The sequence below is a fragment of the Molothrus aeneus genome, chromosome 25 (assembly GCF_037042795.1).
Source record: "Molothrus aeneus isolate 106 chromosome 25, BPBGC_Maene_1.0, whole genome shotgun sequence".
Classification (NCBI taxonomy): Eukaryota; Metazoa; Chordata; class Aves; order Passeriformes; family Icteridae; genus Molothrus; species Molothrus aeneus.
In genome coordinates, this window is record NC_089670.1 from 918,154 (window position 1) to 936,266 (window position 18,113).

Sequence of the window (18,113 nt, forward strand, 5' to 3'; positions counted from 1 at the left end):
CTAGATTAATGTTTTCTGGGTCGTGTTTCTATTTCTCTTTTAAATGGTGCTGAATGTGTAAAAATGGAAGTTTTCTGGAAGCAGGGAGATGTGGAGGTGCTGCCCTGGGCGGTGAGGGTGTCGGGGTTTGGATGCTGCTCCATGCCCAGGCCTTAGCTGCCTTGAGGGGTGAGCACAGGTGATGGTGCTGCTCCAGGTGCTGCTCCTGGTGCCCGTGATCTTTCCAAAAGGAGCACAGAACTCATCAGGCTTCTCCATTGGCAAGTTCTGGCACTGCCAGGGAGCGGCTGTTGCTCTGTGAGCACTGCCTGAGTGCCTCATCTCACGGAGACCTGATGGCTGAGCCAGGGAAACGTGGAGATCCTGGGACATGCCCGTATTTAGGCAACCCAAATCCACGTGGGGTTGCCTCACTCGGTGCCTGGGGCTGCTCGGGGCAGTGGCCACCGAGCTGGAGCTGGAGCTGGGCTGCCCGGGAGTGGCACAGCCCTTGCACAGCCTAACCAGGGGAGGAACCAGTTGAGCCTTTGGGCTTTCATCTGCCTGCGAGTCAACACCCTGAATTTTCGGAGAAACAGGACGTGCAAGACCTCCCACTGCAATGGTAATTACCAGGGAGGCTTTCAGAGAAACCCGGGCGCCAGGAGCTGTGCAGGGCTGATCTGTGTGCAGTGATGGGCTGGGGTGAGCCTGGCACCCCACCTTCACCTGGCTGCCTCCTTTGGGGTGAGCCAGTGATCCCCAGCCCTGTGCCAGGAACCTGGCACCCCACATTTGGTTGATTGCCTCCTTTAGGGTGACCCCAACCCTGTGCCAGGAGCCTGGCACCCCACATTTGGTTGATTGCCTCCTTCTGAACCCTGCAACCCATCCAAAATTTTAAGTTGGATTGCAGAGGCAGGTGTGATTTGAAACACTTCTGTTCCAGCTCACAGACAGTCCTGCTTCCCAAGCACGGGGACAAGGGGACACATCCCGGCTGCTGTCCCCAGCCCTGCCCGGGATCCCCCAGATTCCAGCTCTGATGCTCCCTCCTGCCGCATCTCCCCGCTCCTCGCCCCGCTCGCAGCCCGGAGGATCCAACACAAATTCCTTCCACTCAAAAGGCTTTAACGCTGAGCCCCTCGCTCGGGGCAGCAGCCCCGGGGCTCCACGGCCGTGCTTCGGGCCGGGGCCGTGCCCACCCCGGGCTGCAGGCACCGGGCGGGCCCCGGGAGGCTCGGCCAGGGAGGAAGGCTCTGGAAAGGCCGTGGAGCGGGGAAGGTGTCCGGGATGGACGGGAGCGCGGGTCCCCGCGGGATCCATCCCTGGCAGAGCGCAGCGAGCCCCGGGCCGCTCGGAGGCTCAGCTCCCGCCGCCGCTCCGCATCCCGGCCGAGCCGCGACCGGCGCTGCCCGGCGGGCGAGGGCTCCGGAGCCCCGGGGACACGGCTCAGGAGCGGAGAACGGGAGCCGGGCCGGGCACGGGGCCCGAGCGCTGCAGAGGCAGCCTGGGGACACTCGGCCGGCACACGGCGTGTCTGCGACCGTCCGGGAGTGACCCGGGGGCGGTCACCGAGGGCTGCGGCCGGCTCTGCGGGACGGGCCGCGTGGGGAGCGGGCCGGGGTTCTGCACAGCCCGGCTCCGAGCCCGGCCGCACTGGCGGTGGCAGTGCCTGGGACGCGGACATGGACGGGCGGCGGGGGCGCGCGGGCGGGTGCGGGGGAGGCGCGCTCCCGCCGCTCGCCGCAGCACCGGGGACGCGCCCCCGCCGGCCGTGCTGCAGCGCGGGGCGGGGCCCGCCGTGACGGGCGTGGCAACCGCCCAATCAGTGCGGCGCTGCGGGGTGACGAGAGCCAATGGGCGCTGAGGGGGCGGGGCGCGGCGCGGGGGCGGGCCGGCCCACGGCGTGCGGAGGTTGCTATGGCTGTGGCCGGAGAGCGGCCGCGGCGCGGACCAATGGGAGCGCGCGAAGCCGCTGACGGACGCGGTTGCGGACCAATGGACGCGCGGCGCGCGGCGGCGGGGGCGGGCGGTGCGGCGGGGGGCGGCGGGGCCGGCGCGGCGCTAAAGGAGCGCGGCGGGCGCGGGGCGGAGCGGGCGCGGCGGAGCCGGCGGGCGGGCGGCGGCCGGCGCTGCACAGGTGAGCCGGCGGGGCCGGCGGCGGGGCCGCGGCACCGGGAGGGGGGCGGCTCGGCGGGGCCCGCCCGCGGCGGGGGTGTGGCGGGGGCGGCGGGCCCGGCACACAAAGACCCCCTTGTTGGGCCGCCCGCCCGCGCCGCCCTCCCCCCCGCTGCCGGTGCCGGCCCCGGCCGCGAGAGGAGGGGGCCGTTCCCGGCCGTTTTCGGCCATTTTCTGCCTTCCCCGCGGGCCCCGGGCGGGGGGCGCGGGGCCGCGGCCGCTGCGGGCGCCGCCGGGCCAAGCCGCGGCCGCCTCTTTGTCCTTCGGGCCCGGCGAGCGGCAGCGCGGCCGCGGCCCTGGGGCGCTGCTCGGGCCCGGGGCTGCCCCGCCGGCCCTGCCCCGCCGCGCCCCCCGCCCCCCTTTTGTTCACAACGTGTCTGAGGTTTTTCTTTGGATTTTTTTTTTTTTTTGCCTTTATTCGCACGTCGTCTGTTGGGAGTGCTGGATTCCTGCATGATAAATGTGCTCATTTGTGTGTTTCATTTGAATGCCATTGTTAGCGGAGCAGCCCTGGCTAGGGTGAGCTGCAGCTTGCCTTGCTTCTGCGGAGGGTCTTTTGTGCTGGGCTTTGTGGGGCTGGGAGCCCGGCTGGGAGAATGACCCTGAAGGTGTTTGTGCTCCCCGAGGTTTGGGTTTAGCTCAGAGCTGCTCTCCAGTCACTCACACCGCTGGAGTGTGACCGGTGCGTGCCCTCCTCTATGAATGCATTCATCTCCGTCTTCACCCTTTAATTCCCTTGGGTGCAATGATGGTTCATGTCGTTGTATGAGCTTTATTTGACCTTCAGGTTCCGGTGCCCCTTGGTGTGTAGAAGCGGAGTGCTGGCTGCCTCGGGCTGTGTCTCACCTGCCCGCAGCGCTCAGGACCTGACACCGAGGGCCATTGGCACCGCCAGGGTGGCACTGCCGTTCCAGGGCTTTGTTAGACCTTGGGCTGGAGCCTGGCACGGTGGGGACAGTCACCTTCCTCCCGTGGCTTTCAAAGCTCCTCTATTTCATCTGTCGCTTTCCCCAGCCAAATGGGGCATTCATTGCATTCGTTGACTAAACCGTCAATTTCCTGGCGGAGGAGTCCAGCTATCGCTTAGAGGTGTGCCCTCGACGATTCCATCTTTGTTCATGGAAATTTTCTCTGAGAGGCTCTTCTAAAATACTTTAAATGTTGAGTCATCATCTCTTGATTTGAATTAAGCCATCTGTGCTAAGGGATCTGCTCCTCACACCTCTGAAGGGCTCAGTGACTTCAGGCTTGCTTTGCACTAAAGTTGGACAATGTAACAAATCTCTCTGCCTTAGCTGGAGACGCGATTATCCTGTTTAATTACACGTTCTTCTCGGGAGGGTTGGGTTGCAGAACTTCCATCAGGGCGCGTGCCATAGTGGGAAAGGTGACAAATGCAGTTTGGGAACCTCCCTGGCTTTGTTCCCAAGCTGGCCTTTGGCTTACCTGCTGGGAAAGGATTCCGTAGCCAATGTTCTTGGGGTTCTTCAGCAGGGAAGGTGGTGTGTGTTACAAACCAAGGCGTTTCAAGTCCTGAGGACCAGGGGTCGGGCTTTTCCTTGGTGCCCTGTGGGCAGCTGGATCTGCCAGCTCCAGGAATCCTGGCTGTGGTGGCAGGGGCCTCTCTTGGGTAGAGGCAGCCAGGTAAAATGAGTGTGCAGGGGCTCTTGTCAGTCAGTGGTTTTTCTCTCTGCTTCAAATTACCCGTGGAGCTGTTGGAAAATCCAGCATCATTCCTTGCAGTGTTTTGAGCCTGGAGGTAAACTTGAGATCTGGAGACATTTTTTGGAATATGGTGATGTCAGCACTCAGGACTGAGAACGGGAGCAGGCTGTGGAAATGCAAAGCTTTTCAGGGAGAATATGAGCAAGGTTTAGCTGCCTGGATGGCTTGCAGAAACCCCAAGTGTCCCAAGTTCTTTTCTGTAGCTGAAAATCCACATTTTTAAAACTCATCCTTGCCGCCTTTTGGTTTTTGCAGCAGAATTCACTGAGCAGATTTATGGGTTTGTATCTATCTCTGTATTTTTGTTTTTCACTGTTCCATCACTGCTGAGTTTAGTGCCAAGCTCCTGCTCTCTTTGCTCTCATTCCTTATCTAAGCCCAGCACACAGGTGTGTGTTTCTTCCTGCCCACAGCTCTTGCTGTGATGTCTCTCCCTTGCTGCTGCACAGCTGGATCCCTGCTGGCTGCCCTGCCCTGGGTTTGGGTGGCACTTGACAGGTGACTGAGCTTTGTCTGCCCTGGGTTTGGGTGGCACTTGACAGGTGACTGAGCTTTTGTGTGGCGCAGGTGTGTGAGCAGGGTGTTGGTTGTGCAGCGGCTCCTCCAGGCTGGGAGCGATGCCTGGTGCTGCTTCTCCCAGGGCAGGAGCAGGAGCTGGTGCTGGAGCAGGAGCTGGTGCTGCATCACTGGCTCGTGAGGCTGTGTGTAACGTGCTCCTTGCTTCTCCCTCTCTGCCTGCAGGGTGACTGGGAGCAGAGCCCTTCTCTTGCCGGGATGGCGCAGAGGTCGGGCCAGGAGGATCCGGAGCGCTACCTCTTCGTGGACAGGGCTGTCATCTACAACCCTGCCACCCAGGCTGACTGGACTGCCAAGAAGCTGGTGTGGATCCCCTCGGAGCGCCATGGCTTCGAGGCAGCCAGCATCAAGGAGGAGAAGGGGGACGAGGTGTTGGTTGAACTGGCGGAGAACGGGAAGAAGGCGCTCGTCAACAAAGACGATGTTCAGAAGATGAATCCTCCCAAGTTCTCCAAAGTGGAAGACATGGCAGAATTAACCTGTTTAAATGAAGCCTCTGTATTGCATAATTTAAAGGATCGCTATTACTCTGGGCTCATCTATGTAAGTAGCAATTATGGGATCCATTCTGGGTGCTAATTCAGCTGACCTCACCTGATTGCCATCGCTGCTGTCAGAGTGGGTCTTGGCTTTGATTTTGGCAGCCTAAATACTTTGTATCCCCAGCATTTGCATGAGTCCAAAGTCTTTTTCTGTGCTGTGTACAGGTCAAGAGCTCTGTCGTAAAACAAATACTACACTTCTGTGAGCATCTTTCAGCCACAGAGTGTGCCATGGCAGCTGGGGGGGCTCTGCTGTGCTGCTCCTTGGAGCACTTGCCTCATGCTGAACTGATCCACTGAGCAGTGGCAAGTGGCTTCCTTGTGCTGAGGGAGGTGACAAACGCTCACTTTGCTGGATTGCTGAGGTTAACTGCTCATGTGAATGAGCACATCTCTTGTTTTAACTTGCTGCATGTTAAAAATGGCAATAAGAGGCTCTGCTGGTATTTAAAATATGAAGTTTGGGAGTACTGGGAGTGCAAAATGTCTTTTTGGAACTGAATATCAGCCTAGTGGCCAGGAAGGGATGTGTTCAAGTGCTTAAAATAAACCAATAAGATAAAGCTTGTTTTTTTCCAGTGGTTTTGAAGCACTGATTGAACATCTGGCTTATCAGCATCTTGCTCTGGAGCTGGGAATCACAGCGCCCTTGGTGCTGTGTCTGACCCCGCTCCTCCCTTGGGCTCTGTCCCAGGTCTGTGCCTGCAGTCAGGAGCAGCTCCTGCTCTCTTGGCAGGCTGGCTGCACAGGGACTTGTTGGGTCAGGGAGTCAGGAACAGCTACAAGGAGACTTTCTGTCTCAAAAGACACTGGAACATCTGCTTAAATGCTTGCTTCACTTTTTATAAACACTTAAAGCTTAAATCCACTTTATTTAGTCCTGATAGTTGGCTCATTTTCCCCTCCATCTGGGGATTAGGGGGTACATTTTTAGCTTGACCCTTGATAGTATTTGGACTTATTAAAAATCATGTACAACTACAAAGTGGTTTTTTGTATTTGTGTATCTTTGTCAGCTTCCTCCTCCAAGGCCTTACACCAAGGTACTCATAGCAGAGCTGGGTGAAAAATACTTCTGGAATGATTCCTGCAGAAGGAAACTAATTGCATAATTAATGGATTGAAAACAAAAAGTAAACAGGTTGATAGGTCAAAAGTTTCCAGTCTGTGTATCAATCCTAATTATGGCTGTTAGAAAATTCATTACAATTATTACAGCCCTATTTCATGATGGAGGTTAAAAACCTGCAGGCCTTGAATGTCGCAGCAAGCTCTAGTGCAGGGCCTGCTAAGGCAGGCCCAGGTGTTTGTGGGGGTGCCACTGTGGGTGTGACAGTCCCCCTTTGTGGGAGCCTGGCTGCTTGTGCAAGTGGAGTTGGAGAGGCCCTGCAGGTGCCTGACCTTGTTCCCTTCCCAAAGGGTTCATCCTGCTCTGCTGGGGCACACTGGAGCTTGTTCCTGGGCTGGGTGATGCTCTGCCAGGCCTGGGGTCAGTGCAAGTGGAGTTGGTGATCTCCTTGCCCAAGCTGGGAGAGCTTGGTTGGGCTGAGAAAGCTCCAGCATTTGTTGGGCTTTGCTGAGTTACAGGGACACTGCTGGGGGATGCTGCTCTGCCCCAGAGCCCTGGTTCAGTGCAGCTGTAAGAATTGGCTCCTGGGCTGAAATGAAAGCTGGCTGACTTGGTGAAGGTGTGCAGAAGGGCACTGTGGGGTGTGTGGAGGACTGGATGCTGCAGGGGTTCACAGCCAGGGGGACACTGCAGGAGCTCGAGCTCTCGGGGGCTCTGTGGGGCACCCCGAACTTCATGAACGTGGCACTGCTGCTGCTGGCACAGCCCAGAGCCATTGCCCACATTCCTGTTTGCCTGGTGTAAGGAAAAGAGCCCAGGTGAGCTGAGCTCAAGTGAGTTCTGCTGCTTTGGCCGTGCTGACAGGAGCTGGTTAAAGCTCTGGTTGGATTTTCAGATTGTACTCCCTTAATAACCAAATGAAAATTGTGTATTTTGGTGTTGGTCTCAAGCAGCTGAGGTGCAGGTGGTGAATCTGATCGGGTCTCCTGGAATTTCCCAACAGGCAGCGTGGAGTGTTGCCTTTCTAGGAAGTGCAAGATGCAAGAATGTGGAGTGAAGTAGACTGGACACACGTTTGCTTCCAGTCCCTAGAAAGGAAAGGAGCGAGCTTTGGGTGGCTGCAGTCATCTGGCTGTGATCTGTGTCCAGGAACAGGAGGCTGACTAAGGCCCACGGTGACCTGGGCACTGATGCTCCCTCCAAGAGTTTCATGTAACATCCAAGTAGGGGTGGCCAGCAGTTTCTGGAACTTGCAGCATCTCTGCTGCCTGCCAAGTGTGCTGATCTCAGGCTCTGAGCACCACTGCTGAGCTGGGGGAGGTGAACAGAGTGGAGAACATGGAAGGTCAGGGCTTGTCTGTGGTGTGACTGCTTGGTCCTGTCCCTCTGGGCTCTGCTCATGGCAGAACCTGGAGAGGAGCAGGACTTATACAAGGATGCTGGAAAGGTGGCTGGAGTGTCAGTTATGGTGATCCCAGTTTGATTTGGAGATGAAATAACTTTAATTGCTTGCTCCACTTTACCATCATCTGTTGCATGGGTTGCCACAAGGTTTACTTGGAGTTTTAGTGCTGGTTCTGTGAAGGTGCAGCCACCTACAGCAGGTAGTTTAGCTGTTTTTTCATTGTTCTGCCTTTGCTTGGAGTTTTCACTTTCCTTGTGTTTTGTGGCTGAACTTCCCCAAATCCTGTGCTTTTTGAGGCATATCAATGTTTCTTACCTATCATTTGAGTCACTAATGCCCTAAATTGATCTTCATATCCTGCTGGAGTGGGTTTTGCTTCCTGTGAATGCTTGTGGATGTTGATTCTCCAGCTCAAAACTGAACTGCTGGGGCTGCCCTGCTTTGGAGTGGCCAGCTTTAATCCTGGCTTCAGGCTGCATTAGTGACATCCCTCAGCTGCAGATCAGGAGCTGGAGGTGGCTCACTGGGAGGGCACCCAGGAGGAATACCCACAGGCCTGGGAGGCCCTCTGAACATTGGGAATAAAGATGATTTTGCTCAGACTGGTTTTATGGGGCTTCCTGAATATCCTTATCCCGTGAACTGAGCTCCAGGTGACTTTCTGGGGGTGTTGCTTTAAGAAAGGAGCAGTTCTGGTCAGAGGTTTTGGCTCACTGAGGTCTGCACCCTGGCTGAGGAAACACCTTTATTCTTATAAGGCCTGCATGTAAAATGCCACTGTGGAGGCTTCTAGAGAGCAGCCCTAGAGCTTGGTTTGTGCTCAGGTTGAGTGTGCAGAATAAGATTTCATGGGGGAAGAAGCCTTTGAGTCAGAGAATGAAATGGAGAAATGCAATCTTCTGGAAGGGTGGAGGGTGAGGGTCCCTCAGCCCCGCATGCTGCAATTTCAGGACCACACTTAATTCTTTGTCACAAGCTGTGATAGACATTGGGTGATGTTTTACCCAGCAATTTAAAACTCTTTTCATGGCAAGAAAGACTCTTTAATCCCACTTTGAAAAATGTATTTTAAATTTAGAAAAATCACCTTATGTACTTCTTGTGGACAGAAATGTCCTGTCAAAGCCAGTGGGTCTCTCATGGCTGTGCAGGTTTGCCACAAGGCTCTGATTTTGCAGGGACTCCAACACCTGGGTGTTAATGGCCTGACTGGTGAGTGCAGGTGAACATGGAGCAGCCTGGGGTAAATGCACATTTCCCACTCAGTGGGTCTGTGAATTTGGAGTCTGAATTTGCCTTTTCTGATGCTCTGGCAGGGCCACAAGTCTGACTTGTGCACTCAGAAGTTCCCACTGCAGTGGGATGGGATGAAGGAATTGCTCACTCAAACACAGGGTGTAATTAAGCTGCAGTAAAACCCAAGGTATCCCAAATTCCATGTGCTTTACAGTGATTTATTTTAAAACCATTGCTGCTGCCACATCTGTGGTAGGCCCAGCTTTCCTGGATAAGCCCTTGCCCCCAGGTGCTTGTGTGGCTTTGTGATACCCCCAGAGATCATTGCAGCTTCTCCTTTTCTGCTTCCTGCCCCCTTCAGCCAGAAGGGTTGAAATGAGCAGGATTTCTCACACGTGTGACTCCATGCCAGTGTCCAGATGGTCCCTTGTGACTGCTGGGGGATTGGGGAGCCCTGGGGGGCTCAGGTACCCACGGTGTGTGTGCTGTGGGGTGAGTCAGGTTGGAGTGATGAGTTTTGCTGTTCTTGAGGAAGGACAGCAAAGCTTGGGGAAAGGCTTAGATTCAGCTTCAGAGTCCCCCAAGCTCCAGTGAGCTGTGCATTATCTTCCCTGCTCACTCCCCCGTGGTTTTTTTTAAAGCCAAGACTTTTGAAAAAGCGTTGGGAGCTGTTTGTGTGAGGCTTTGAGTTCCTGGAAGCCTCCTGCTGGTTCTGCTCTCCTGGCACAGGGCTGCTGGGCTGTCTTTGCACCAGTGAAGTAGAAAACGTGCTCAGTGTTGTGCAAGTAAAGCACTGCAGCAGGTGTTTGTTGATAATTGCAACTGTTACCTCTGTAATGGGTCTGCAGCCCTGTTATTTCACTTCTGAATGTACTTTCTGTTTTATTGGAGTAGCAGAGGGAAGGAATGGGAGCTGTGGCACAGTCCCCAGCTCCAGAGCCTGCTGTGGGTGGCAGCTCTTACAGCCCTGCACTGGAGGAGCTGTCTTTAAGCTGTTCCTTCTGTTAAGCTGCTGCCTCCTGTGAGGCCTGAGTGTAACCTAGAACAATCTCTGCTATTATATAAGCATCTGTGTTCTAATTGCTTTAATTTTCCTGCTGGTCCAGTTGGGAATGTTTCACGTTGCTGAGTGGCAAAGATTGGTATTAAAAGAAACCTGCAAGAAATGGAGTTTGTTACTTAATTCTTTTCCCTACCACAAGTCAGTCACTGGATCTGATAACCCAGCACGTGGCAGAAGAAGTGTTGGGGTTCACTGGTGGAGCTGCTTTGGCACAAGAACCCTTTTTTTTATGTTGACTCTGATTTTTGGAAGACTCATAAATGTGATCAAGTTGAGGGAGCTGTGTGCAGGGTTAGAAGTGTCTGAGGAAGTGAATCAGGTAAGCAGAGGTACGAAAAAGGGCTTGTTCTTGTCAAGCTGTGTTCCTGTAAGTAGGGTGGGTTAGGGTGTAAAAAGGAGCAGCAGTTTGCTCTGCTCTCTCCTGTGCAGGTGCTCAGGTGGCTGCACTGTGCCCAGGACTGAGCTGCTCAGGGCTGCCTGTGGGGCAGTCAGGCTCTGACATGAGCTCTCCAGGAGCCTGCTGGGAGGATTTTAACTCCCCTGTGGCCGGGCTGCAAGCTCAGCTCATGTTTTAGCTCTGAGCAGTTGCAGGGGCAGTTTGAGGCCAGGCTGTGACCCTGAGTGTGTCTGTGTGAGAGGAGGAGCTGGCAGGGCAGGGCAGGGCAGGGCAGGGCTGGGGGTTCTCTGGACACATCACCTGAGGGCTGTGAGTGTGGAAACTCAGCCCTGCTGAGCCTCTGCTCAGCCCCAGCTGTGCAGAACATCCAGGGATGAATTATCCATGGTGTGGGCTGAGCTTTTCCATTCCTGCCTGCTGGCTGTGTTGGGTTCCTTCCCTTTCTCTCTCTCCTGCTGGGCTGCCCTCAGTAAACCTGAGGCTGTGATCCCCAGGCTCTCTGACCTGAGCTTCCCAGGCTGATCCTTGCCCTTGTTGAGCACCCTTTGATTCCAGTGCTGTGTCCACCCCAGGGCACAGCCTCACCTTCATCCCCTCTGGGGCTGGGGAGTCCCTGCCCTTCTTTAAGCCTTGGCTTGGGTAATTTAAGGGAGAAGAGGTGAGAAGGTGTGAGAAAACCATGTCTAGCTCAGGGAACTCAGCTTGGAGTGTGAGTCTGTAACCTCAGGAGGTGAAAACCAGGCAAAGAAAATGCTCTGTTGGGGCAATTTATCAACTGGAGAGTGAGCTCCACTCCCTTAGTTATGGGACAGTGCTTAAGGCATGCAGTGCTGGGCTGGGAATGGCTGCTTTCTGTTTCAGCTGATAATGAGAGCTGTCTAAATGCTTACTTCAGCTTAATGGTTTATGTAGTGATAGAGTGGGTCTGTCACTTTCTATATTTGAAGAGCTGCAGATAGATGTTGAGCCCGTGTTTGGGGTGATTGTTGGATCACCACACTGGTGGTTACAGTGCCCAGCTGTGCCTGCATGGTGCTGGTGTCCCTCAGTGCTGCTTTGAGGAGGCCTCTGCATGGCCTGGCAGAGGAGAGCTGCTTCCACCTGGCAATAACTCCCCCTGTTTGCCAGGCTGCAGGGATGGAGTGGGGTTTGGAACAGGCCAGTGCCAGGATCCTGAGCTCTGCAGGTCGGGACAGCTTACCAGAACCCAAATTACTGCATGATGAACTACTGGATACAGGCTGGAAGCATCTGGAAACCTTCAAACTGCACATTTAGTGTCCTGGAGGGGAGCTTGTATAACCCAGCTCTCAGTCAGAGCTCTCCTTTACTGCTTGTGTCTGGAGCCCTGCCTGCAGAGTGCATTCCAGGCTGTCCTGTGCTGGCTTGGTGCTGTGTGTTCCTGAGGCAGGAACAGGAATGTGTTCCAACAGCTGATCCATCAGCTCAAGGTGAATCAGCATCTTTGCTTGCCTTTCAGTTCTTAATGTGCTCATCCACCCCTGTCAGCTGAAAAATGAATGAAGGCTGCAGGTTCTGCATCCAGCCTGGGCTGTACTGGAGCTCACCAGCTGATCCCAGCTCTCATTCCCACCTGACAATTCCATCAGAGTCCACAGGATAGAGTTCATTCAGTGGGTGTCCATTTGTTAAACAGATGTGTGTGTATTCCTGATAATTCCTCCTGGGGCTGCTCACCAAGAAGCTTTTTTGAGGGGTTTTAAGCAGTGTCTCCTTTTCATGTGTTTGGTTTCCATGCACAAAGGCCTTTCCTGCTTTTTTAGGCACGGTGATTCACTGTGAGACTTGCAGCTATAAAACAGCTGTGGAAGATTTTGGTACCATTTGCTCCCTCCCAATTAAATTTGGCTCATTAAAAGCATCCTTTCTGTGTTTCTGTGCCTGCCAAGCCATGAAGCCAGCCCACCAATATGTTCATATATTGCTTGCTGCAGTAGATGACAGTCAGGAAATTGGGAAAATTCAGTTCCATCTTCCTGTGAACAAATGAAGGCTGTGCAGGGTGGTGCTGGTTTGGGAAAGGTCTCATTTTGAAATTCTGCAGGGAAACAGCAGGAGAATTAAGTGGTAACACATTCAGGAAATCAGGGTGTTGGAGTTCAGGGTGCTGCATGCAAAGAGCTGCCATGGCACAGAGGGAATGGTCTGGGATAAAAACGGCTCCTTTAGATTAAGTTTCAAATAAATGAACCCCAGCACTAGCAAAATGTAGAATTTTGTGCTTCGTAACTTCTAATTTGGGCCTGTTCAATACAGAGCTTCTTCAATTAACCCTTTTCAGTTGCTCAGGTATTTGTTGGCCTTCTCTGGTGTGGTTATGTTGGGCTTTGCGTATTCCATTCCTTCCAGGTTCACAGGTCCATCAACTGCTGCTTCAGGAGATAGCTGGACAGGCTTCCAGGTTGGGTGTTATCAATAGAGGTTTGTTAAGTTTGTTTTTCTAGGTTATTAATTCTTTATGTAGCTAAAATAGTAACATTTACTCCATGTCTGTGCTGGGGGAATGAACTGAAGATGCCAAAGCAACTGGAGGGAGGAGAGAAGGATAATCTTCAAAGAACTGTTTTATCCCAGCACTTAAGATTTTTTTTTTTAATTATTTACCAGATCAATTTATGTCTGGGCAAGGGCAGTGATTTTGGGGGAAACACAAGAGCTTTCCTCTGGGAACATAAAATGCCAAAACAAAGTCAGAGTTCTGGATGAACCTGCAGAGAAGTTGAGGTGTTGTGTTGGGAAGGGGTCACCAATGCAGGTGGGTTTGCAATAATTCCCTGAGAGCTCAGCCAGGCCCTGCCTTGGGAGCTCTGTCCTGGCTCAGGTGAGGAGCAGCAGCCCTGCAGGGAATGGCCAATCTGTGAGGATGAGGAGCAGCAGCCCTCAGGGGAAATGGCCAATCTGTGAGGATGAGGAGGAGCAGCCCTGCAGGGGAATGGCCAATCTGTGAGGATGAGGAGCAGCAGCAGCTCAAGAGAGGAATGGCCAATCTGTGAGGATGAGGAGCAGCAGCCCAGCAGGGAATGACCAATCTGTGAGGATGAGGAGCAGCCCTGCAGGGGAATGGCCAATCTGTGAGGATGAGGAGCAGCAGCCCTGCAGGGGAATGGCCAATCTGTGAGGATGAGGAGGAGCAGCCCTGCAGGGGAATGGCCAATCTGTGAGGATGAGGAGGAGCAGCAGCCCTGCAGGGGAATGGCCAATCTGTGAGGATGAGGAGGAGCAGCAGCCCTGCAGGGGAGTGGCCAATCTGTGAGGATGAGGAGGAGCAGCAGCCCTGCAGGGGAATGGCCAATCTGTGAGGATGAGGAGGAGCAGCAGCCCTCAGGGGGAATGGCCAATCTGTGAGGATGAGGAGCAGCCCAAGAGAGGAATGGCCAATCTGTGAGGATGAGGAGCAGCAGCCCTGCAGGGGAATGGCCAATCTGTGAGGATGAGGAGGAGCAGCCCTGCAGGGAATGGCCAATCTGTGAGGATGAGGAGCAGCAGCCCAAGAAGGGAAATGGCCAATCTGTGAGGATGAGGAGGAGCAGCCCTGCAGGGAATGGCCAATCTGTGAGGATGAGGAGCAGCCCTGCAGGGGAATGGCCAATCTGTGAGGATGAGGAGGAGCAGCCCTGCAGGGGAATGGCCAATCTGTGAGGATGAGGAGCAGCAGCCCTGCAGGGAATGGCCAAACTCTGAGGCTCAGTGGGTGAGAGGCAGAGCAGGGTGAGCCTCCAGACCCCTCCTGGAGGGCAGAGCCCTGCTCCCCCAGCACTCTGTGGTGCTTTGCACTGCTCAGGGCTGTGCTGGGACAGCTCTGGGACGGACTCTCCCAGCTCTCAGCAGTGACCAGCTCCCTCCTGAGCTGTGCCTGCACTGGAGGAGCACAGGGGAGGTGCTGCTCCCTGGCTCTGAGCTGGGCTTCTGTGCTGACATCTTCCTTCTTCTGGTTGCCCTCACTGGAAGGCTGGGCTGGAGCCAGGCTCGTGGCAGTTCTCAGAGCCTCAGTGTCACTGCTGGTGGTGGCAGAGGGATGTGGGTGACCTCAGCTGGGCACAGGGAGGGTGCTGGGAAGGGGTGCCTCTGCTGAGCTGTTAATTGGCTCCTTGCATGGCTGTAGCAAGCTGTTGAAATACCTGTCCTGCCTTCCCTGCCTTCAGCAGGGAGCAGGGATGGGTTTGGGCAGGGAGGTGCTGCAGTTTCCAGCCAGCTCTGGGTGCCATTTGTCTGCAGCACTATCCAGGTCAGTCAGGAGGGACAGTGGTAGGAAAGGAGCTGGGGAGGAGCTGCCCACCTGCCAAGAGCCCCATGTTATGTTGAGTTAATGACTGATAAGTTGTTCTTTATGCTTGGCTTGGTTGCCCTGATAAGATGTGTTTCCTTTCTCTTGAGAAATAAATACCTTGTTGGGGTGGTAAGGCCCTGCAGTTATCATCCAGCAGATCTGACCAAAGCAGAGGGAGTATTTTCCTGCAAGGACATAAGATGTCCCCATGTCAGGACACCTGGCTGAAAACCAAGTTCTTTATCTTTGCTGATGGTGCTCCTGGACTCAGTTCAGAGAACACCTTCTGCCTGTCTTGCCAGAAGCTGCTGGAGGTGTAGAAAGGACAGGGGGGCACCTTTTCCTCCAGATCAAATCTTTTATACTTACAAAAGAAAAAAGAGGCAGATTGGGACCATCAGCTGCTGTGTTCATACCAATGCAGCAGAAATGCTTTTTGAAATGGACAAATGTTATATCCTGAGTGACCTGCTCAGTACTCTGGGCTCTCAACAGCTGTTAAAGCTTTCTGTTTGTTCTCCCCATCCTTTTTCTCCTCTCAACCTGCAGAGGTAAGAAATGTGGTTTTCCTGACATTCAGGAGGGTATTTCCTATTTCTGCCAAACCTGGTCTCTCTTGCTCCCTTCCTGAGCTGGTAAAGATGGGAATTTCAGTAATGACCAAAAGGAAGTGAGCATGTGAGGAGACAGCAGTGAATGGAGAGATTGGATATTCTGCTTTCTTCAGAGCAGTCAGTGAATGGAGAGATTGGATATTCTGCTTTCTTCAGAGCAGTCAGTGAATGGACAGATTGGATATTCTGCTTTCTTCAGAGCAGTCAGTGAATGGACAGATTGGATATTCTGCTTTCTTCAGAGCAGTCAGTGAATGGACAGATTGGATATTCTGCTTTCTTCAGAGCAGTCAGTGAATGGACAGATTGGATATTCTGCTTTCTTCAGAGCAGTCAGGTGTGGTTGCTGCTGGAAGGGCTGGGCCCAGCAGATTCCTTGGGCAGGGACTGCCCAGGAAGGGGGGAGCTGTGCTGTGTGCAGGGAGCAGTGTCAGAGCCTCTGATCCTGAGCGAGGCCAGGCTCCTCTGTCTTCCTCCTAACCCAGTGTCAGTGGCTGCCTGGGCTCCTTCTGCCAGGGCTGTTCTGTCATGATTCCTCAGGAATAACTGCAGGAATAACTTGGGGCATTTTGGCTGATCAGAAATGTCCCAGTGAAATCAGCAATGTCCAACTTGTGCTGATTCCTTCATACTCTGCTTGTCCACTTCTGTGCAGTGTCAGCTCTGCAGGGAGGGTGTGAAACACGTGCAGGGGAGGGAATGAGCCCTCTGTGGCATGGAAAGGGCTGGTGGCAGGAAGGATGGACAGTTATGAGACAGGACAGCAAAGCAGAAATGATGGTGCTTTGACAGAGGCTCTTCCTTCATCTTGATTATTTACCAGAGCAATGGATATGATCAGTTCCTTCAAAATGAAACTAACTTGGAATGCACATTTTACTGAAGGAGGTGAACATCAAAAGGTGTCCATAGAGCTGGAACCTGGCAAACGGAAGAGAGATTTAAATGTCTGTGGGAAAGAGATCAGATACTCCTCTTCAAATTTACCTAGCCTTATTATCTTTAAATTACTTTTTATGCAGGTAATTAAAGAGCCTTTTAAGAGAGCTAGAAACCAATAATTTGAATATAGCATGTACTTTGAGTTGCTCTACAAAAAGCACCTCAAGTTTGTGTTAAGATAAATATTCTAGAACCTGTGTAAAGCCTTTCTGTTCTTTATGACTTTATTTCAATACTGTTTACTAACAGAAATGTTTGTTATTTTTTTCTTTTCCCAGACCTATTCAGGGCTGTTCTGTGTAGTCATAAATCCTTACAAGAACCTCCCCATTTATTCAGAGAACATTATTGAGATGTACAGAGGGAAGAAGCGCCACGAGATGCCACCGCACATTTACGCCATCTCCGAGTCTGCCTACAGGTGCATGCTGCAAGGTAAGGAGCAGTCTGGGCTTGGACACTGCCTGGCCACTCCTCAGTGTCCCCGCAGCTGGGGTTTGCCATGTGCAATCAGGGTTTTAAAGAGGGGAGAGAACCAGGTTGGTAACTCGCTGAGATGCAGCAGCACAGCCGTGCTGGGCCATTGCTGCTCTGGGAGTTGGGTCAGAAATACTTTGTTCCCCAGAAAAAAGAGCCAAGTTGCACGGCCAGAGATGTTGTGCACTGGCTCTGGATGAAGGAGGAGTGAAAGAGTGGGGTTGAAAAGGCAGTGCTGTAAAAGTGTTGGTGTTTGGCAGCTGCCAAATAATCCGAGGTGACAATGGAACAATGGGGGTTTGAGTTCAAAAAGGGGTCAGGGAAATATTTAACCTGGAGGAATTTCTTTTTCTCCTAACTGATGTGTGTCTTGTAGCAGAATAGAGTGGGTTCATGGAGGGCTCATGGTTTGAATTTTGGCTTTAAGGCTGTGCTGGACAAACATGAAAACGGAATCTGATGTGACAGAAACGAGCATGTGCTGTTCAACTCGCACAGTTGCATTTCTGCCACGGGATTTTGGGAGCACAGCTCATTCCAGTACTGATTCGTATTTAGGGGGCTGCTGGAGGTGTGGGGACAGCAGCATGGTGTGTGTGTAACCAGGAGCCAGCCCTGCACACCTTGCTGTGTGCTGTGCTGTAGCTGAGTTTGGGCCGGAAGGAGGGGAAGAGCTGTTGGACCTACTTCACCCAAACTGAGGGAAAGCTGCTTCTGCTGCCAGGTTAAACCATTTAAATGTTAACTTTTGGGTTTTTAGACTCTTTAAATACATCACACAAGTCTTTGTTTCTTGAATTGTGACTTTGTCTTCAGGGCTGCTTAATAATCAACTGCAGGTTGCTGAGTGTCCTTTCACCTCAGCAGGGCTGTGCCAGCAGAGAGGTGATGCAGGGACAGGCAGGGGGAAAAGCAGCAAACTGGGGCCACCAGGAGTTGTTCTGCTTCCCAGTGGATGCCTGGGGGTCTGTTTTCATGTGTTTTTGTGAAAGAAACTCTGACTTCTCGACCAGAGCAACAGCCTCTAACAGCTCAGATCAGAGCACCCCTAATAAGTTCATGTGGAATAATGGCAGGGCAAACCTTAAGATTTATTTTAAGGAGTTTATTGCAGCAGTCTCAAGTGGATTGTGATTAAATGCTTCCCAGTCTGAAAGCACTTCTTGAAATGGTCTCATGAATGCACTGAAATGTCCTTGAGCCAAATGTCCTCTAATAAAGTAAGTCAATGTCAGCAGTCACCACACTCCGGGTGCTCCATATATTTGCTCACATACCCTGCTGGAACTCATTTGTATCTCTGGAGATCTTGCTACATGCACAAATGTTACTATTTTTGGAAGGTGGAATTAAAAAAAAATGCACATGGTGATGTATGTTTGGTTACAGTCCTCTTTTCTTTCCTTCTGATGCATGGAGGTTTATATGTTGTATTGAATCTCTCTGTGCTTGCTTTCTTTTTGGTTTTGATAGCCTGAGTTCTCATCTGAACTAAGGAAGGCAGAGCTTGGAATAAGAGTAGATGAAACCCATGCAATGGGATCCCTTATTTAGGGAATAACTTGTTTAAGGGTAACTAAATCTGTGTTTCTAGTGCCCTTCACCTGCATGGAGCCACT

The 18,113-nt window shown here is 52.9% G+C and overlaps 1 protein-coding gene across 2 annotated transcripts in view; it reads left to right on the plus strand.

The window, feature by feature from the left end:
- The first annotated feature begins 2,078 nt into the window (after positions 1 to 2,078).
- Positions 2,079 to 18,113, plus strand: part of MYH10 (myosin heavy chain 10) — a 90,658-nt gene continuing 74,623 nt past the window's right edge. For both annotated transcript variants that reach the window (XM_066565777.1, XM_066565778.1), the window contains exons 1-3: positions 2,079 to 2,122; positions 4,627 to 5,004; positions 16,296 to 16,452. In XM_066565777.1, coding sequence (XP_066421874.1) covers positions 4,660 to 5,004; positions 16,296 to 16,452 — 502 coding nt within the window. In that variant the 5' untranslated portion in view covers positions 2,079 to 2,122; positions 4,627 to 4,659. The remainder of the gene's footprint in view (positions 2,123 to 4,626; positions 5,005 to 16,295; positions 16,453 to 18,113) is intronic.